The 22,018-nt window shown below is 44.1% G+C and overlaps 1 protein-coding gene across 4 annotated transcripts; it reads left to right on the forward strand.

Annotated features, from left to right (window-relative positions):
- The first annotated feature begins 495 nt into the window (after positions 1-495).
- LOC140516133 (putative P2Y purinoceptor 10) lies at positions 496-21,150 on the forward strand. 4 transcript variants are annotated; one of them, XM_072627108.1, is made up of 2 exons: positions 496-602; positions 17,378-21,150. In XM_072627108.1, the coding sequence occupies exon 2, from the start codon at positions 17,424-17,426 to the stop codon at positions 18,411-18,413; it is 990 nt and encodes a 329-aa protein (XP_072483209.1). In that variant the 5' UTR covers positions 496-602; positions 17,378-17,423; the 3' UTR covers positions 18,414-21,150. The 4 variants fall into 4 exon arrangements, with proteins under 4 accessions (XP_072483209.1, XP_072483213.1, XP_072483211.1 ...); XM_072627112.1 differs by lacking the exon at positions 496-602 and adding an exon at positions 609-814; XM_072627110.1 differs by lacking the exon at positions 496-602 and adding an exon at positions 12,320-16,717.
- The last annotated feature ends 868 nt before the right edge of the window (positions 21,151-22,018 follow it).

Below are 22,018 nucleotides of genomic sequence, written 5' to 3' on the forward strand. Positions count from 1 at the left end.
TTGCTTTCCTTCTCTGGACCTCACTTTCTTCTTTAAAATGACAGGACTGACATGAGGGAGCTGTCAGATCCCTCCTGTGATTTGTGGCACCAGGATCCCTGCTCATGTTCCCTGTGGCAGTCCTTCTTCTGCCATGTAGTCACTGGGTGACCTTGGGTCATGTCCTTTTTCTGAGGCTCAGTTTCCCCACCTAAAAAATGACGAGGTAAGACCAGTTGATATCCAAGGTGCTGTCCAACTTCCCAAACTGATTCAACTCCCAAGGGGCTCCTGTGAGAACTTTGTGTGGGGAAAAATGCCAGGTGAGTGCAAAGGAGAGCCTCACAGAGGATGGGCCACTGATTTCGTGTTTTCTGATGCACAGCTCTGGTCTTTTGAATTTTATTGCACCAATGAAACAAAGAAGAAATAAGGGTTGATGACATCACCTATCTAGGGCACCTACCTTCGTTTCTGTGGTGAGACACCACGCACATTTAACTTCCTCTTCAAACAGCACACTGTGCATTTTATCAGCAAGCTTCTGTGTCACCCGGGCCCTGCTGCTGCTCCCCAGGCTTCATGCTGTGTCACCGAGCTGCCAGTCCAGGGTGAGCCTCAGGGTAAGTGTCATCATGTATGGTTTAGCCAGGACCTGACCTCACCCAACAACCTAGCCATGGAGGCTGGCCATGGGAGGAGGAAGGGATCTGAAAGCTTTCCCGAGGGTTCTACTGTAGCCGAGTTCTTCCACCAGAGTAAGGAAAAGGCTCCAGCAGCTGCCAAAGAGCACAAAGACGGAGGAGCTGGCCAGGCCCAGGAGACCAAGCAACAGGTAGCCTCCTCCCGCCCTTTGACTTCAGAGGCACATAAGGGTCCAGATGGAGCCCAGCTCTGAGCACTCACTCAGACCTTGGAGCATATATTTCCCAGCTGAAAAGGACAGAGAACATCAAATTCAACCGTCCCATTTGACAGATGGGGAAAATGAGACCCAGAGAGGGGAAGCGACTTGATTTTCCCACCTCTCAGAGGGCAAGGAGAGTTTCCACATTTTGGGGTGATTGGCTCAGAATGAATCTGTGTGTTTCAAAAAAGTCCTTGTGCCAAAACATGGAGATTTGAGGGCTGGTTAGCTAGAGATTTGGAGAAATGAAGTCTGTCTTGTAAGTTTCTGCGATGTGGAAGTCTATCAAGAGACATCACCAGGTGGGGGGTGTGGTGGGAAGGAGGGTGTTAAGTTGTTCTAGAAGTGCTTTGTAGAAGAATGGAAAAGCTCTAGAGGTTGTCTGCTGTCCCCAATCCCAGGATGGGAAGCGAACTCTAGTTCTCTCTATCCTAAAGTCTTGGCTTTGTATTTAGGGACCCCTTCTGTTTTCAGCTGGAGATGGAACCCAGACTCCAAGCTCTTGGGGAAATGGAGTTGAATGAGCAAGCTCCAGGGTCAGCTGTGGTGTTTCTTGGGGTGCTCTGGCTACCCCTCTCACTCTCAATGAGCTCCGAATCCTTGAATGGTAGCACTTCTCTGGGCCTTAGCCAGCAGCTTTATAGGGTGAGTCAAAAAGAGCTTCCCCCTGAGGGTGAGCTGTGCCCAGCCTGTCAGAGTCATGACCAGTTGGGAGAGAACAAGAACAGGTTCTGGTGTTTCCTCTGGGAGTAGCTATCTGGTCACAGGGTTTTAGAAGGTATAAGTCACATTTATTTTTCATTGTCCAGATCCCCATCAGACATAATCTCTATCTCTGTTACCTGGTTGTTTCAGCTTCTCAGTATATGGAACCTGGTGTGATTGTTAATGAAGAGAAGCCAGCGTATTGAGGCAGGGAATGGCAGGAGTTGTTGCTAGAGATGTAGCAAGCATTCGTGGTGACAGCCTTTGCAGCAAGCTGGGAAATACACACAAAGAAAGATTTCCAGTTCAGACAAGTGGAGCACAGCTCCACCTTTCTGGGCCCCAGGGAGTTCCCTTTTGGGCTCACTTGGGAATGTTGCCCAATTCAAGTAGTGTAGATGGCTCGAATGTCAAGCTGCATGGCTTCCAGGTAGAAGAAGGCATTTGAGGGGAAGTTTCTTCCAAGATTTCTCTGGCTACCTTGGAGGGATCACAACACAGCTCTTGGCCCAAGAGATGCTCAGCTAGAATTTAGCCCGGTGGCCCAGAATAAAATGAGTCTGTGGCAGAGCATAGTTTCTCAGGGGCAGGGTAGAAACCTGGGTTGTAGAATGCTAGAGTCAAAGAGGGCCCAAGAGATCACTTGGTTCAGCCGGACCAAGGATTCTTCTCCTTTTTTTTGTGCCATGGACCACTCTGGCAGGTCAGCATAAAACAAAATATGCAGTATTACAAAGCACATATCAAAATGCTTTTGAAAACAAGCTCCCAACCCCAGTTTAGAATCCCTGACCTAGTCCAATTTCATCTTATTTGTATTTCAGATGAGGACCCTGAGGGTCAGAAGGGGGAAGAGCTTGTGTGCCATCCTGCTAGGAGTTAGAGGCTTGCTCTTCTGGCCCAGTATTCATTCCATTATCCACCTTGGTTATTGCCCAGGAGAGATGGCAGTGTGCCTGATCTGGCCATTTGGGTGGGATGTTCATTCACCCATGCCTGGTGCCATATGCATAGGTAGGAGGAGGGGACCTGAAGGATTGGAGCAGGAGAGAAGGAAGGGATCGGACCCCATCGGAGGCAGCTGTGTGCTATCATGCAGGTCACTCTCTCTCTCTCTGAGCCTCAGTGTCCTTTTCTGTAAAATGAGGGTGGGGATGAGAATCCTTATATCCCTTTGCTCCCAGAGCTCTTTTCAAGGAAGTCTCTCGGTCAGTTTTAAAGCTAAGGAAATAGAAGTGATGATCAGGCTCAAGCCTGCAGAGACCCCACAAACCTTTAAAGGACACTGGACTTTTTTTAGCCAGTTACACCCCGTGAGAACAGAATGTCAGCCTCATGACCACAGGCAAACACTTTGTAAGTAATTTCTCTTTTTTCAAATGAAAAAACAGCTATCAGCTACCCCAAAAGAAAGGAACTCAGAAGTTCTGAAATCGGGTTTGCAAGCTTGGGGGCTGGGAAAGGACCGAGGTACTTGCATTATAGTTGAGAGGTTTAACACTCCTTTCTCCACTCTGAATTTCTTGGACCCATCTCATTAAAAAACAGAGTCACAGCTACTGAGTATGGAAACAACGGGGTCACCCCAAACATGAGGGAGCTCATTTTGTACTCAAGCACAAGTGCTTTCGAGAAGCTACACCCCTTTTCACTTTTGAGCATCTGTTGATTCTGACCTTAGGGAAGAGTCAGCTGGGGTGGGAGAGAGCTAGCCCTGGCTGTAGAGTCACATAGACCTGGCCCTGTCATTCTTGGCCTGTGTGACCCTGAGTGATGCATGGGCATTTTCCTTCTCTGCGCCTAAATGTCCTTCCACTGTAAAATGAGGGAATTAAATGGAATGATCTCTGTGGCTCCTTCTGGCTAGATGTAGAGAAAGCTCAAAATTAAACTTGGACATGTAACTCCTTGGAATGGAAGGTACAAGCAGGCAGTTAAAATCAGTTGTGAAGCTAAAAAGGATTTATTTTTCTGTTCATTTATCACACACACACACACATACACACACATACACACAAATGGTTCAGCCTCGTAAGATTTGTCCAAATTAGCCTGTAATTGGGACCTCCTGCAGTTTGAAAAATGAAAGATCATGAAGCTGGATAGAGCCTCAGAAGCCATCTGGTCCAGTAACTGGGACCCAGAGAGGGAAAGGGACTCCCCTAAGGTCACAGAGGCAAGAGTGGGAGAGGCAGGCATCTAACCCAGGCCCTCTGCCTCAAAGTCACTCCCCTTAGCTAAGTTGTTTAACTTCCTTAGGCCTCACTCTCCTCCCTGTACAATGAGCAGACCGAGTTCCATGGTTTTGCAGGACTTTCTGTTTGCAACTGCTACACTTCAGTCCTAGCAGAGAATTTAGAGATAGGAGGAACTCCAACCGGCCTCTAATCCAGTCTCCTTATTTTACAACTGAGGAAATTGAGGCCCAGAAAAGACCCCCCCCCCCAGGTTCTTAGTAAGGGCTTCAAAGCTAGCTCTTTGGGTGCCACACCCAGGGCTCTTTCATGGCCCACAGCAACAATTCAGGTCTTCTTCTTCGGGTTTGGATTCATGTGCTTAGGCAACTGGGCACCAGAGCCCATTTGCAGGATTTCATCAGCCAAACATGAGAGGAAAATTGAACTTTGGCCCTATCCCTTACTAACTGCGTGCCCACAGACCAGTCACACACCTACCCTAAGGGTCCCTTTCCTTATCTTAGAAAATGGGGATGAGAACTCCCTTGCTGTAGGGAAAGTTGGAGAGATTCTCCTGCTGGGCCACCCCACCACCAACTGATGAAGTTGGTAAATGCTGTCACTTCCACAGAAAGGGAGGAGGAGGGGAAGGCGGGCAGGCACAGCTCTCTGGGCCACCGACCTCTTTCCTGTCACAAAAGACAGTAGAAAAAAGCAAGCCGGTACAATGAGCCTCACCAACTGCTCAAGGATTTAATTGTTTGAAGGGCATTGGCATTTCCAAAGAGGATGCGCTGGAGAGGGTTATGCTTAATCCAAAGGACTGGAGCTCCAACTGTGCAATTTCAGGCATCAGCAGGGGCGCATGTTATGGTGCCGCATAGGGACCAGTTACGTTGATTACCAGCACGAACTTAGTTGTCAGGGAGGGCACATGTATTTCTAGGTGAGAACCTGGAGCCCCAAGCACCTGGAGGAAAGCGAGGGGGGCTGCTTGTGAGTGGGTTTTAACCTCTCTGGAGTATCCTCCCATGGGGAGGAGCATTACACTAAGAGTGAGAAGTCTTGAGTTCAGATGTTCACAATGCTCCTCCCTGCGCCTCAGGATCCCCCTCGGTAAAATGAGGACTTGGACTCCATGATTTTGATGGCCCCTTCCAGCTCAGAATCCATGGGGCAGATCTCCCTCCCAAGCCTCCCCAGTCTCTGCCAGTCTTGGCACAGCTCTGACCCCTGCTGGCTAGTTGTTTCCAAAGCCTGCCTACAGTTTGAGCTGCCATCCAGTGTTGGTCCCTTGACCATGGACTCAGAGAGCTTTGGAGATGAAATGAATCTTACTCTTAAGCCTAGAATAGGTCCATTATTTATGATTACGTGTCATTCTGGTATAGTGAAAGGAGCACTGGCTCTGAGGTCTGAGGATTTAGGTTCGAATCCACCCTCAGAGACCTCGGGGGAGTTATTTCACTTCCTGGGGGCTTAGTTTCCTCCTCTAGAAAATGAGTGTGTTGGGCTAGATGGCTCCAGAGGTCTTTTTTCTACTTGAGTTCTGTGTTCGTTTCTCTAATGATTCATTATTTACAAATCGCTTCTCTCTCAGCAACCTTGGCAAGGAGGTGGTTAGTACAGGACCCACAACCCTCACAGAACAGATGAAGAGACTGAGCTCAGAAGGGAACAGGTGTCTTGCTTCTGGTCACACCACAGAATCAGAGTTGGAGCCCTGTCTTCTTGGTGAAAACATTGCTAAGATTTAATCAGTCAAACGCGGAAGCCTTTACTGAGACTTAGACTTACCGCCTACTTGATGCCCACACCCCCTACCTTTCTGCTTTTCTAAGGCCAAGTGACCTTTTCTTGTAAAGAATGTGATGCCAGGCCTCTCTATGTCTAAAGAATTAGTGATTCCTTCGTAAAATTGCCAAAGTGATTTTAGTGCCAGCAAACTCTTGGATTTAGAAACTCTCTTCTGTGCCTGAGAAGTTTGCTTTCTAATTGTAATACTGTGTGTGTATGTGTGTGTGTGTGTGTGTGTGTGTGTGTGTGTGAGAGAGAGAGAGAGAGAGAAGAGAGAGAGAGAGAGAGAGAGAACATATGGACACACCAGTATCCATTAATATCACAGTATGTTTGGTTCTTCTTCAGAAGGCCAAGGCTACCAGATAGTCAAACAGGCATTCTTATAGACCCAGTCTATAGTCATTATTCCATTTTTTTACCACTTCAGTGTGTCCTCACACCAACCAGGTGTCATTATTCCCCTTTGACAAAGGAAGAAAGTGAGACTCCAAGAGGGGAAACCTCTAGCCTGGAGCCCCAGTGAGTAAGCATGTGAGAGTTCTGATTCAGACTCAGATATTCTAATTCCAAAACCCATGCTCTTCCCATCATACCTCTGTATGTGGCCATTGGCACGTTCCCATTACACACACTGGGCTCTCAGCCTTTTGTAAGTCCAATTTTAGAATTTGCTCAGCCTCTGCTTTCCTTAGATAAGCTGTAGGTGATTTCCTAGAATGCAAGAGCTGATACTGAATCCTCAAGCGCCCACAGATCATGGGATCATGAGAGGCCACTTGAAGGGCAGCTAGGCTGACCCCCTCACTTGAGAAATTAAGAACCAGCTCAGAAGAGGGCTGGTGATTTTACCTACTCCTTACTTACAACTAGTAAGTAGTGAAACCAGGATTCCTACATAGGTTGGAGCATTTAGCTTTAAAGCCCTCAAGTGTTCCTGAACCTTTCTGGTATGCTCTGGATCAGTTATCCTTCCTAGCTTTGGCCTGAGACTACAAAATTGCAAAAGGTTTTCTAAGCTCAAATATTAATTGACCTACTTACAACCTTGACAAGCTGCTTCACCTCTCTGAACCTCAATTTCCTCCTCCAAAAAGATCCCTTCTGGCTTTATCATGGACAACTAGGTTGTGGATAGAGTGCCAGATCTTGAGTCAGGAAGACCTGAGTTCAAATTTGACCTCAGACACTTCCTAGCTGTGTGATGCTAGGCAAGTCACTTCACCCTGTTTCTGTCAGTTTCCTCATCTGTCAAATGAGCTGGAGAGGAAATGGCAAACCACTCCAGTGTCTTTGCCAAGAAAATCCTAAATGGGGTCACGGAAAGCCAGACACAATTGAAATGAATGAACAACCATAGCTCTGTTACTCTCTTGTCTGATATATTCATTTGAGTTTCTTTTAATTAATCATTAGTTACAATTCATTATTAATAATAGTACTGATGAATAATAACACCCTTCCAGAGTGCTTTGCACTTTACAAAACATAAGGAAAATGAGGAAAATAGCACAGGTATTACTGTGCTGATTTGATAGAGAAGCAAGCTAGAAGGGAGAAGTCACTAGCCCCTACAGAAATGGCCTGGGGGGTGGGGGAAGAGAGGAAGAGGAAGTATTTCCTGAACGTTGTCTTATTCCCAGCACTGGGTGCTACGGCTGTTGAGGAAGACAAAGACCTGGGCATTATTCTCTCTACAAGTTCACAGGCTGGTTGAGGAAAGAGACACACAGAGGAAACTCTTAGAAAACAATGGTGCGTTGGGCCCCATGGCCCTGACTCTAAGTCTGGCTCAGCTCAGCAAAGGGGGAAGGAGAATCCAGTGAAGGGGAAGGGCTGGAGCCATCAAGGGAGGAAGACTTCACCAAGGAGGGCCACCTGTGTATGACCTTAGGCTGACTGCTCCAAAGAGTCTTGAGATGGTCCAGATGGGAAGGCAGCACCACCACAAGGAACCAGCCGTGCACTAAAGAGACAAGAGTAGAACAGAAAGCAAGTTTGAAGGACTTTCACAGGAGAAGGGGAGTGATGCGATTCATTTAACAAACATTGATCTAAGCCCAGAAGGAAGCAAGGCTCTAGTCTCAGAGCTGGGGATAGAGCTAGTGGGGGTGACAGTAGGTAAGCATATCCCCTAGGCTAGACCTTGAAGAAAGGGAGATACTTCAGTAGAAGGAAATGGGAGAGCTGATCAAAGGTTTTTAAATAGTCTTTTAATAGCCTTAGAGGGGTCATAAATCTAGACCTTAAACACTATCTAGTTCAATCCTCTCATTTTACAGAGGAGGAAGCTGAGACCAAGTGATGTTCAGGTTTGTTGTTCAGTTATTTTCCAGTCGTGTCTGACTCTTCATGCTCCCATTTGGGGTTTTCTTGGCAAAGATACTGGAATGGTTTACCATTTCCTTCTCCAGCTCATTTGATGGATGAAGAAACTGAGGCAAACAGGGTGAAGTGACTTGCCCAGGGTCCCACAGCTAGGAAATATCTGAGGCTAGATTTGAACTCAGGAAGAGAAGTCTTCCTGACTTCAGGTCTGGTGCTCTGTTCAGATTGCAGCATCACCCAGTAAACAGTAAGTGGCAGAGGTGTGATTTTAAACCCACATCTTTTGACTCCAGATCCTGTGTCCTTGCCATTGTACTATGCTGCCTCCTAAAGGGTAACAGTTGTCCTGTCCACCTCTCTAGTTTAGGCCTTCTCCAGAGAGAAAAGGTTGAAAATAGACATTTGGGATCACAGATGCACACATTAAGGGGAGTAGGATGAGATCAGACTGAAAAGAGAGAAGGGAGTCAGTCAGCTTGTGGAGGGGTTTGAATGATACCTCCACAAGTTTCTACTTTATTCAGGTGAAAATAGAGCACACTGAAGGTTTTAGAAGAAACCAAGGACATGGTCAGAATGGTACTTTAGGAAGAAGGCTTAGGCCGATGTGTTAGAGGTAAAAGAAAAGAGACTCTGGAGGCAGGAGCCCCACTTAGGAGGCTGGCTCCTACTACAGTCCAGGCATTGATGGGCAGGGGAGAGACTCTCCCAGCCTGGGCTAGTGAGGGGACAGGAAAGAGCCAGAGAGGAGGAAGGCCAGATTATGGTGCCTGGGGTGGTCAGAGAAGGCTAGGAGAGCTGTCTCTAAAGGACAGGCATGGGATTTAGATGAGTCTAATAACTGTCAGCATGGGAGTTGACTGAGGCCCTTGTGGTTAGATGAGGGGTTTGCAGATTTCCAGAGGGGACTGGACATTTCTGGGATGTTGATGTGAATAAGTAAAAAGTTAGTCTGTTGTGGTTTGGAGAACAATTCACTCAGAGCAGGTACAGATTGGTCCATAGCTCATCAGACCATCAAACCTTATCTGTAGCCAAAAACACCTCCTGGGGCCCAAGGCTTGAAAAGAGGCAGTTACCGGTTGAGCACTGGCTGCTGATTAAGTGTGAGTGACTCCCTTCTTGCCAGAGCTGGGCTCAGGTGCAAATAGCTGCCATAGGGTAGAGGAGGAAGGAGAGAGGGAGAGGGAGAGAGGGAGAGAGATGCTGAAGAGCCTGCTGATTGGTCCCTTCTGAGGCTAAAGGCAGAGTATGGCTCAAATGCTGCACTTGGAGTCTTGCAGCTTAGATTCAACAACGTCTCAAACAGCCACGTGAGCCAGGGGTGTGCTGGAGGCAGTTCTAACCTAACAAGAGTTGATTGTTAAATTTTCAGTAAAAGCACTTAAACGTCAGAAATTGTTTCATTGATTGTAGACTTAAGAAAGCAATGGAAAAATGTTAGTAATGTAGATTGAACTTTAAAGTGTGTCCCACATGTATTCCTCCCTTCCCCCTCCCTTGCTAAATATTTACCAGCACATCCCTTCATGTGACCATGGCAAGTTTCTTAAATCTCTGAACCTCAGTTACCATACTTATAAAATGGTGAAGGTAATAATAAAACTTATATTGCCTATCTCACAGGGCTGTTGCTTGCAGACTTTTAAATATTAGAGAAGTAAGGGTGAATTATAATGATTGTTTCAGCCCCTTTCTTGGGAGAGGGAAGACAGGAACTGTTACCACTGTCCTCGATGCTGACCCTGAGCCTCGGGTCTGCAAGTAAGAAGTGGCAAAGTTGTCATTTTATCGAATCACAGAAGATCAGAGCTGGAAGGAACCTCAGCGATCCTATACTGCAAGCTCTTCATTTTACATAGTTGAACTCTGTGACCCAGAGAGGGAAAGGGGCTTGACCAAGGTCACACAGCTAGTAAGTGGTAGTGACAGGACTCAAACCCAGAGCTTTTGACTTTCCAAGCCCTGTGCTCTGTGCACCTTTGCTTCTTTCTTCAAAGTTAGAATGTAAGTTCCTTTAGGTCAGGGACATTTTTCCCCTTTTGTCTTTGTTCTACCTAACACCGTGCCATGGTGCACAGTAGGGACTTAATATTTATTAAATGAAATAGAACGCTGTAATTGGAGGCACTCACCAAAAGTTCTGTTTTCAGTCCCTGGCTCAGTAGTTTCTAACCACAGGATCAGGGACTGAAATGCAAAACTTGGAGGGCCGCCATTTGCATGGGTTATCATTTGTCTTGGCCCCCATTGTTTCTATGGGCTGACTGCTACTTCTGTTTAGTTCAGTGGGTTAGAATACAGCACTGATGATGCTGAGGTCATGAGTTCAGACTTCATGGAGCTGGTTAACCACAGCAAATATCTTTTGAACACTCAAGATCTAGTTAGCCTTGTTAGATGCTGTTGGAGCCCTAAATAAAAGCAAAATAATGCTCCTCAAGGACGTCACAATTGAGTCAAGGAGATAGGTTTGTCACAATACTCGTGTTTAATTTATTTTTTTGTGCTCACCTGGGTTTCAACAGTGTAAGGAATGAACTCCTAGCATAGAAACTCCCTCCCCTGCTGCAGCTTGGCTTGAACTTCTAGCTTTAGGGAGCTTCCTGGGACACTGGGAGGTTAAGCAATTGGCCCAGAACCACCAAACCAGGGTGTTGAGGAGGGAAGTTGAACCCAGGCCTTCCTGATTCCAAGAGAACCCTCCACCCACTATACCACAGTCATGGCTATCATTTATTTAGATCTTAGTGATTTGAAGAACACGTGATGTTATCTCATTAACTCCTCAAAACAACCCTGCGTTCCCATTGGATGGCAATTATTATTCCTGCTTTACAGTTTGGGAGTCTGAAGATCAAAGAAGTGACTTAACAAAACCCTAATGTAGGGCCAGGACTAGGGTAGTGGACATAGTACCAGAAATGGAGTCAGAAGGCCTGGGTGAAGAGCTCTGCCATTTTCTTTCATCCACTCAACAAATACTTGTTAAACAACCTACTGTGTGTAAAGTGCTGGTCTTATAGGAGTCCAGAGATCTGGATTCTACTAATGACTCTGTCACTAATTAGGTATGTGACCTTAGGGACATAGGCTCTTAATGAATACGTGTAGATTGGCTGAAAGGGAGGTTACTTTCCCTGTCTGTATCCTGGTGTCCTATGTAAATTGAAGGGGGTTATCTTCCAGTTATGTTCCTTCCAGCTCAATGGGTCTGTAGCATGCTTGGGATACCTGCAGCCTCAAGGCTACATGTGGTCCTCCAGGTCCTCAAATGCAGCCCTTTGAATCCAGACTTCACAGAACAAATCCCCTTAAGAAAAGGATTTGTTCTGTAAAACGTGGACTCAGTCAAGACTGCACCCAAGGACCTAGGCCACATGTGGCCTCGAGGCCACAGGTTTCCCTTCCCTGGTCTATAGTATCTCATCCTGGGATTCCACTGTAAGATAACAAAACACTCCGGAATGTAGCCAGAACCCAAATAAAATGTATTTGGGAAATACTAACAAAACAAATAAAAATACAATAAAACATAGGTAACATTAATATGTGGTTTTCTAATCCCACCTGCAGATTTCCTTAAGTACAGTTTAGTGTTTCTATTTGAGGTTGACACCCCAATATAACATACTTCAAGGCAACTTGTCCCAAAGGCCTAACGAGTAAAGAGGTCTGTGGACTAGAAAAACCTGGGAAGGCTTCATGGAGGAAACAGGGCTTATATTGGGTCCCTTCCCCTGGGCAACTCTTCTGACAGTGACACCACAAAGTGGTGGCCATGAACATTGTAGATATCTAGGAAGCCATTTGGCTGCTGACCAGACAATGCAAGCTTCTGACCATGGTCCAAGCCCCAAAACAGGAAGCTGGAATACATTTTGGAAGTAGACCCTAAGGAGTTCTGGAGACTTAGCTAAGAGTATTTGCTGATGGCACTTGGACGTGATGATTTCTCCCTATTGAAAATGTCTGGCCACGCGTGATTTCTGATCTGATTATGTTTTGGTGTTTCTGTCTTCTCCCATCCTGATACTTCTTAGCTGGAGAGGGAAGGTGAGGAGGCTCCTACATTGTTTTCTTAGGCTATTGGGCTGTATACTAGGAGCCTAGACCAGCTGGGAAAGAAAGGATGTCTGCAAAGGTGATTGTTGATGTGGGGAAGAGGCTGGTTGTCAACTTTGCACTTAAAGTGGCAAGACCTGCTGTTCCAGCCAAATAGTGCCCTCCCTTCAGAAGACACCTAGTTTGACCCACATATGAACAGGAGTCACAGCCAATCAACAAGCAGTTATTTACTGTCTACTCTGTGCCAGATAGTGTTCCAAGTGTTGGGAGCAATAAATACAAATGTCCCTGAGAAGCAATCATTCATTCTCCATTTGAACACCTCCCTTGGGTGGGTGGGAGGGGAGAGGCCGTTCAATTTGCCTTGAAACAGCTCTGATTATTATGTACGTTGTTTTTCAGTTGTTTTAGTCATGTCTGGCTCTTTATGACCATTTTGGGGGTTTTCTTGGCAAAGATACTGGAGTGATTTGCCATTTCCTGCTCCAGATCATCTTACAGATGAGGAAACTGAGGCAAACAGGGTTAAGTGACTTGCCCAGGGTACCACAACTAGTAAGTGTTTGAGGCCAGGTTTGAACACAGGAAGGTGAGTCTTTGTAACTTCAGGTCTGGTACTCTATCCTCCACAGCACTACTTAGCTTCCCGGGATTATGATGTCTTCAATCACAGAAATGACTCAAACTACAGAGCCAGCCCAAGTTAACCTTGTCCCTTCTCAGAATCCATCTTTCTGCAAATTTCCCTAGGATTTCACATTTAACAGGGACAGGTAAGGCTGAGTTGGGGGAACCCCTTATTTCCCCTCATAGTTCGCAGCAAAAGAGGACTGAAATTGTGTTCAGCTTGAACAGTCATGGTGGTTCAATGAAGGGTGACCCAGAATCATTCAAAAGACAAGAGGCTTGGGATTACTTTGAGCAAGTCATTTTACTTCTGAGTCCCTATTCCCTCATCTGTAAAATGAAAGGTGGGTTAGGTGTTCTCTAAGATCATTTCCAGGTTATGTCCTGTGGCTTTCTAGCACGAAAGAATCTTGTTGTTTGTTTAACACAGAACTTCTTAAATGTCACATGCCAAAGTATCTGACCTCAGTGAGGCAGGAACAGATAGTGAGATCTGCCAGATAATTTTGATGAGTCCATGATGGAAGCTGCTGCTTCGAGGGCTGGGTCAAATGGACAGGCAGGGGATGGGTGTGGATGGCTAACTTGCTTACCACTCTCTCAGTCACCCACAGCCATTCTATGCCCTCTGAGTGCAGCTACTGGAGATGAAGAGAAGACATGAAGGGATAGATACACTGTGATGTGGCAACCCTGTGTAGCTTACGGGGGGGAGGGGCAGCAGCTCCTTATCCCTCCTATAGCTCTGAATTCCTAGAGTGAGACTGGTGGAGGGGGGTATTAAAGTGACCCCCTCTAACTGTGGCTATACATAGCAGCCCAAGTACCTGTGATCCTGTTGATTTGGCTCCTGGTATATAGGGCCTGGTAACTGGGATCCAAGTGAACAACATGGTTTCCTTCAACTCTTATCACAGGTGATGGATCAGGTGGGAAGGAGTGACCATATAGGAGAGAGAAGTGAATGATCAGAAGGATAAGGAGCTCCTCTATCATGCCTACACTCCTTTTTAAAAATATTTTTTTATTTGCTTTGTTAAATATTTTCCAATTACATTAAATTTTTTTCAACACTCATATTTTTAAATCTTGATTTCCAAATTCTCTTCTTCCCTCCCTTCTACCCTTTGAGAAGGCGAGCAAGATGATATTGATTATACATGTGAATTCGTGCGAAGTATATTTCCATATTGCAAAATATGTTTCAAAAGAAAATACACACATACAAACAAGAAAAATAAAGTGGAAAAGTATGCTTCCATCTGCACTCAGAGTTTATCAGTTCTCTCTCTTTTCTGTCACGTTAGCCAATATAATAAGTTGAGGTAGTACCTTAGAGTTGTTTTAATTTGCATTTCTCTAATTATTAGTGACTTAGAGCATTTTTTTATGTGACTACAGCTAGCCTTGATTTCTTCTTCTAAAAACTGCCTGTTTATATCCTTTGACCATTTATCAATTGGGGAATGGCTCTTATTTTTAGAAATTTGGCTCTCTTATCTTTTGATGAGAGTGCATTTGTACTGCTTAATCTTTTTTTTTCTCCCCTAGGAACAGAATCTAAAATGCAATAAGAGGTCATTTCACTTCCTTTCTGGGAGAATCTGTAGCCCCCCTCAGCCATTTAACAGAGTCAACTAAAGTGACAAGGAACATGGAGAAACTTTGATATCCGGGAGGAGCTTTGGGATATTGAAAATACTGCACCATTTCCCAGGGGCTATTAAACCTACTCTCCTCCTTGTTCGTTGTCCATCTGCACTATCTTTTCAGCATCTTTACAGATATGTACATATGTGTCTAAACAAATATAAAGCTTAAAACAGCACTAAGAGTTTTGGGATACTGTATATTTGTGTGTATATAAATGCACACATATGCACACTTTTATTTCATAACACATACACACACACACACACTGATGGACCAGCTCTCTGGGCTGCTCTTCCAGCTGCACATCATAGCTTTTCAATTGAACTCTGCTCAGGACATCCTCCATGACAGTGGCATGTGTTCCTGTTTTATATGTCATTTAACATAACCAAAATATAATTAAACAGTTATTTCTGTGGTTGAAGCTATCAAAGAATCTTATCTGGAGTGTACGGGAGACAACTCATTGGGGGATCCTTTTGGGGTTGTATTCTACTGAGTGAAATGGTTATAAACAATAACAGCAGCTTATATTCTCTGCCCCATTTAGTCAGTTGCACGATCATGACAACGCAGTCTGCTGTGGAATATTATCTACTACTTCCTGCTTCTTCGTTTCTCATTTTTTCTATCAAAGATGCCCTTGGTGTGTGCATAGACCATTGCCCTAAAGATTTTATACTGATGAGAAAATGAGTGTGTGGGTTGGTAGTTTCTAATTCTCTTCCATTACTTTTTTTGTGATAATAATAACTCTCTGGTTTTTTTTTTACATTTTCTTGTTATCCTTCCCTCTTTAAGGCATTTTTAAAATTGATCCTGACTACCCTGAAGATGTGTCACCTTGCCCATAGATTTCTCTTGAGTGTTTGTTCAGTTGCAACTACTCTTCCCCGTTTTATCTTCTTAAGTACTATTTTCATTTCCCCGTGTAGTAAAATGGGTGCTCAGTAGGTTGATGAGGATTGATTCAGGGCATCTTAATTCAATAAGTGCTGTAGAAATGCTGGCAAGCGACTTCTATTTTCCAGCTATTTGTTGTCCTTCCACTGTTATTGGGAAATGATTATTGGGATGTCATCCTTCCATGTTATTGGGTGATCTGACTTAGCGGAGTCTTAACACCAAGCTTTCTGCAGGCCCTCTTTCCCTCCACCACTTCACTCTATTTTGAGATCTGATACAGCTTGTAACCTTTGACCCATTTCCTCTGTAATATTTTTACAAATGAGTTTGCAGACTAAACCAGTGTTGTCCTTGGAAACTATGTTTTTCAAGGAGATCAAATGTTTGCTGGATAAGTTGCTTTCTAGCCTCTTATGGTCTCTTCATAGTGGAAATTGTTTCATATTAGTCAAATCTTTTCTAAGAAATGCTGAGAAAGTTAATGTCTTTATTCATCCATTTCCCATTTTTCAGTCAAAAGTTTCTTTAAGTAGGTTGGAGGCATTATATATTTTTGAGAATATTATCTTCCCATCTGTATCCTTTCTTTTAGATTAATGTTAATATAGGTCTTTGCTCTAACCAGTTAGTGGTTTAATTACATCACAAGCATGATTCAGAAATAGCTCCTATGTCAGAAGCCAATTATTTCCTGTTTGAAAAATACAGTTATTTTAATTGTTTTTGTGATATTGTTGCTATTTACTTGCTCTTTTTAAAACCTCTGTCTTTGAAAAAAAGATTCATGGACTAGAGATGTACAGACGTCAAACTTTTGGTTTCTTTAATTCCCTAATCCTGAATGTTATTTTCCAACCTATTTGTCACTGTGCTCTTCTATTCAGATTCATGTTGAAGCCATTGAATATTGAGAGGAGTGTTGCTTTACTTTGGAGGTTTAGTCCAATCCTCCAAAAGTCTTCTTTATTTCTCCATCCTTTCCAAGAGATGCTGGTGCACACACTACAACTCATTATATTTGAGATGGACCTCTTGCTTGCACATGAGGGAGCCAACTGTCTCTGTGAGGTGCGTCTGGGGGTTACCTATCCATTTAGCTGCAATTTCCTTGCATCTTCTGGTTCCATTGAAAGCAAGAACAGAAATATTGCTGTGACTCAGTTTTTCTCATACTTAGAGGACCAACAATGATTAATATTTATATATGATTCAAAATCTATGTGATTCCTAATACCCTGTCCCTTTTTCCACCACCTTGCCATTATCGCTATGGAAGTGGGAGGGGGACATGCAGCATTGAGATCCATTCTATATTTTTCTTTGTTTCATGGCTAAATAATTCATCACCAAGGGCTGATCTGCTAATGATGAACCTCTCTGTACTTGGTTAAGCTGCTCATCAGACAGTAGGTACCATCTACTTCTGACTCCATGTTCATGACCTTTCCCATTTGGTAGAGTCTGTCAGAGCTCCAGTGGCATGACCTCATCATTACACCACACTGAGGCACTGGAGGAGAGGTTTGTGGACATACCGGAGCAACTCTATCCCAGCAAATGATTATACCTGGTAGGTCCTCAGAACCAGAGTTGGGGGTGGGATGATGCAAGGAGTTCTGTCAGGGTCACTTACCTGACCTGTTGAACTTGAGAAGAGGATAGAGTGACACAGCTGTCTCAGAAGCACTGGATCAGGAGCCGAGGGATCTGGTTCAAATCCCAGCTATTCTACCAGATAACTGTTTGACCGTGGGTTAATCACATGATCTCTTTAAGGCCTTAGTTTTCTCATACGCTGCATGATTGTTTTATAAGTTTCAAGAGCAGAGTTGGGCTCAGTGTTGGTTAAAGACTTTGTTTTGCACTCTTCTACTCCCATGTGCTTGATTGACCTGTTCCTTGTGTCCATTCTATGCTTATTGAATTCCTATCTACCCTTTAAAGCTCAACTCAACAACATGAAGCCTTCCTTTATTTCCCTACTCAGCTAGGCTCTTCTTATTTGACTGTTGCATAGCATTTTGTTTTGTACGAATCATATAATAGATAATACAGTCGTCTGTTTATGTGTCACATCCATCTACTGAACAATAAGGTCCATGAAGACAAGAGCCTTGTCTATCTCCTCCAGTGCCCAGAATAGAGCTGTGCACACAGTAGGCACCTAAGTAGTTTTTCTTGAATGGTGGTTGAATGAATGCCTTCACTTGTATTTCTTTGGTCTCTGCAGGAATCACATCCAGTCTCTCCTTAATGAACACACATCAACAGGCAAAATGGGCAGCAACGGCACAAGTGATACAACCAACAGCTGCAATGAAACAAATGTAGCATTCCAGTACTCCCTGTATGCTGTCACATATATCGTGGTCTTCATCCCTGGCCTCCTGGCCAACAGTACAGCCCTCTGGGTCTTGTGCCGCTTCATCAGCAAGAAGAACAAGGCCATCATCTTCATGATCAATCTGTCTGTGGCTGACCTTGCCCATGTGCTCTCGCTGCCACTGAGGATCTATTACTACATCAACCACCACTGGCCCTTCCCAAGGTTCCTGTGCCTTCTCTGCTTCTACCTGAAGTACCTCAACATGTATGCAAGTATCTGCTTCCTGACATGTATCAGTCTGCAGCGTTGCTTCTTCCTTCTCAAGCCCTTCAAGGCCCGAAACTGGAAGCGTAGGTATGATGTGGCCATCAGTGCCACCATCTGGGTTGTTGTTGGGACTGCCTGCTTGCCGTTTCCCATCGTGAGAAGTGCTGTCCTGGCCAACAAGTCCCAAGATGCCTGCTTTGCTGACCTGGGATACACACAGATGAATGTGGCACCCTCAGTGGCAATGATCATATTGGCTGAGCTGTCTGGCTTCGTGGTTCCTGTTGTCACCATTGCCTGGTGCACTTGGAAGACAGTGATATCTTTGCAGAACCCACGTGTAGCCTGTGAAGGGGAAGCTGAGAAGCAGAAGGCTCTTCGGATGGTCTTCATGTGTGCTGGGGTCTTCTTCATCTGCTTCACCCCCTACCATATAAACTTCCTTTTTTATACCTTGGTGAAGGAAAAGGTGATCACTAGCTGCCCCATTGTTCAAAGCACAAACTATTTCCACCCTTTCTCCTTGTGCCTTGCAAGTCTGTGTTGCTGCTTAGATCCAATCCTTTACTACTTCACAACTTCTGAATTCCGTGACCAACTCTCCCGCCACGGTAGCTCAGTGATCCGATCCCGGCTTATGAGCAGGGAGAGTGGCTCTTCAATGGCAAGCTAAGGATGCCCATCCCCAAAGACTTGCTTTTCTCTCATATTCTTTAGCTTGTCCCTAAACCCAGAGAAACAGTCAAGCTATACGTGGAGTTACTGGAGGCTTAGTACGGGGGCAGTGAGCATAGAAGGAGGCAGAGGTGGGCTTTGTTTGTCTGTAATGTTTTTGTTGTTCTGAAATTGAGGACTCTTTAAGAGAACAAGATTAAAGTCTGACAGGTGTATCAAATAAAAGAGAAAAGCTGTCATCTCGTTGAACACATTCTCAGTAAATTGTGGTAATTTCATCCAATATATACATTTTTTTAAAAAATATTTTTCCAGTGTACATATTTTTTTTCTGTAAAAAACAAACAAACAAAAGCTTATCTTCTCTGGAGCCAATGACTTTTCCCTTATTTATATAATGCAGATGAAAAAAACCAGTCTCTTAGATGTGTGGATTACACAAGCAAAGGAGGAAAACAATAGATAGAATTTGGCCCCTAGTTCCTTTTCTTGAAGAAAAGGGGGATTGGAGATTACCTCACTTCATCTAGTTGCCAGCACTGATTCAGTAGACAAGGACCCAGCACTTCACTTTACTTTGCCCATGAAGACACAGACCCAAACTGGGTCTACATATGTGAGTATGGCTGCAATGTACAACCCAGTTTGCCTGTGGTAATTGTGCTGATCCTTATGGGGTAGACCTGTTACTTTGTCTCTTAGCTGAGTCAGACATACAGGATTTTCTGATAATGTCCCATTCTTTAGTGCTCACAGATCTTGGTCCTAAAGGTTGAAACAATCCATTCCACCAAAAAAGATGTCTCCCTTTAGGTATGGCCCAAAGGGTTCAACCCATTAAGTTGAAAAAGAAAAACAGAATTTTGAGTAAGTCAGATAACTCTCAGGCTTAACTCCCTCACCCTACACACATATCCTTACAACTTTACAAATTTCCATAGAGTTTATTGCACCCCTGCTACGTGCAGGGAAAGCCAGTGCTTTGATAGACACTCCTGCCATTTAGCTCAGACATGGATAAGTTTGCCACGAGGAAACCGGATGACCCCAAAATTCTGTGGCCATTCTTAGTGGGTAGAGCGGTTAAATCCAATAACTCATGCTATTGTATAATGAACCTAGAATCTTATCACATCCTGTGTGAAAGGGATAAAGAGCAATTTCTGGGAGGACAAATTTCCAGCTTCAGTTTTTTCCAGAGGTGATTACTACAATTTCAGGATCATTGAAGAGGATTTCAGTATCTGCTTATGTGCATTACCTTCCAGTGAGGGGCCCACACCAAAGAGCTATTAGCACATGCATGCTGGTAACAGCAAAAGAGGCCTAGGGAGAGAGATATAGACAAACTAGTTTCTGTCCAAAGGGAGCATGTGATATGACTATAAATAACGAGAATTCACTTTTTAAAAATACAGTATCATTGACATCTTTTGTTTTTTAAAATAACATTTCCTGATATGCAAATTAAAGAACGTTGCTCATGTTGTTGTTCAGTCATGTACGAGTCTTCATGACCTGGTAGACCATATCATGCCAGTACTGTCCGTGGGGGTTTTCTTGGTAAAGATACTGGGGTGGTTTGCCATTTCCTTCTCCCATGGATTAAGGCAAATAGAGGTTAAATGACTTACTCAGGGTCACATAACTAATGAATGTCTGAGGCTAGATTTGAACCGAGGTCTTCTGACTCTGGACTTAATGCTCTATCCACCAAGCCACTTAGTTCCCTCTGCATTGTACATAATACACACTTAATCAATGCTTCTTCATTCACTCATTTGTATACTATCCTTCCCCTGGTAGTATTCTCCTTTGTTAAGAAGAAAAAGACAAAGCTGAAACAGTGATCATCTCTATCAGAATATACAACATTCTTCATTTGTAACCTGCCTGCACCTACAAGGATGGATTGATTTTCTGGTGTGGATGGTATATTCCCATGGAGAAACTTCAGAAATGGGTTGGACAAGGCAACTGCTTTGGAAAATGGTTTTCATTTTGATCTAGAAGTTCTGGCATGTATATAAATATATCCTGGGACCTTGGACAAGTCACAACCTCTCCAGGTCTCAGTTTCCTCAAATAAAGTAAAGGTGTTGGACTAGATGATTTCTAAGGTTGCTTCCATATGTAAATCTATGATTCTATGGTCCAGACATCTCAGCCAATCTTGAAAGTCCTTTGAAATAGCAAAGAGCAACATGGAGGACTTTTGACTACAATGAAAACATTTTGGATTTTGTGGCTACAGGCTTTGAATTTGCCCACTGTTCAAGGCAAAGTTTTTAAGGGTTTGGGTTTTTTTCACCTTGTGAAACAAGGCAGCAGAGAATGGTTAATGCAGTACATGAGGAAGAAAATACGCACATTTTACAGAGTTGTGTACCTTGTATTGCATTATGGCTATGCTAGAAAGGCTAAAATGATAGCTCAAGAAAGCAGTGAAGTGAACAACTAGGGGTCTGATACCTATGTGTGTAAAAGGGATCCCCAGATGTCTCCTTAAAGATGCCTGTCACCGTCTCCCCTGACAAGCTCTTCCAGAATTCCATCACCCCATTGTGATGTTGTAAAAAAGTTGTGAAGAAGTACGATAAGAACTTTGCGCAGTGATGCATTACATTGAATCCAATTGTGTGTTTTTGGTTGCTGTTTGGTTCGTACACACTTTTTAATGTTCAGTGTCAAGATATAACGTGATGTATATTTCATTAAATAGTTGGTTAAGCGCAGTGTTTGTATTCATGCTTGTAAACGTTGGGCGTCAAGCTCGCTTTTGGTCAGGAGCAAAACCTCCCTTTCAAAATACTGTTTCTATGACTGAATAGCTTGGTGTGACCCCTTAGGATCCTGCTAAATTAGCTCATGGGAGTGCCACAGTATTCCCTAAACACAATTATTTTTCATTCAAATCAACTTGATTCAATAAGTATTGATTAAATAGAGGGTATATTATTACCACTATTATTAATATCATCACCATCATTAGTGCTAATATTATTTCAAAGGTGTTCATCTTTAGCCACATAATCCTTTGAAGGAAGTGGGGGAGCACACATCATGAAAATCAAACAACAAAAGAGTGGTATAGTTCCCCCCAAACTGGGTGTCACGAGCCTCTAGAGGCAAGAGTTGAGTCAGGGGTGGGGAATCTGCAGCCTCCAGGCCATGTGTGGCCCTCTAGGTCCTCAGGAGCAGCCTTTTGACTGGGTCCAGGTTTTAGAGAACAAATCCTCTGTGAAGTTTGGATTCAGTCAAAGGGCAGCACTTGAGGACCTAGAGGGCCCCATGTGGCCTCAAGGTCATGGGTTCCCCACCCTTGAGCTGGGTAAAAGAGAGCAGGTGTAAATGTGCAACAAATAGCTCCTTTTTACCCAGGTGTTGTAAAACACACACACACACACACACACACACACACACACACACACATACCCCACAATCACGCACATGAAATACATAAATTTCAGCTCATAGGCTCAAAGTCCTTCTTGCCCTCTCTACTTGGACACTTAGAATGACTCCTTCTACCCTCAGCTTTCCTGATCCTGTTTTCTCCTGGTTCTCTCACTTGTCTGACTGCTCCTTCTTAGTCTCTTTTGC

The sequence above is a fragment of the Notamacropus eugenii genome, chromosome X, assembly GCF_028372415.1.
Source record: "Notamacropus eugenii isolate mMacEug1 chromosome X, mMacEug1.pri_v2, whole genome shotgun sequence".
NCBI classification, from domain to species: Eukaryota; Metazoa; Chordata; class Mammalia; order Diprotodontia; family Macropodidae; genus Notamacropus; species Notamacropus eugenii.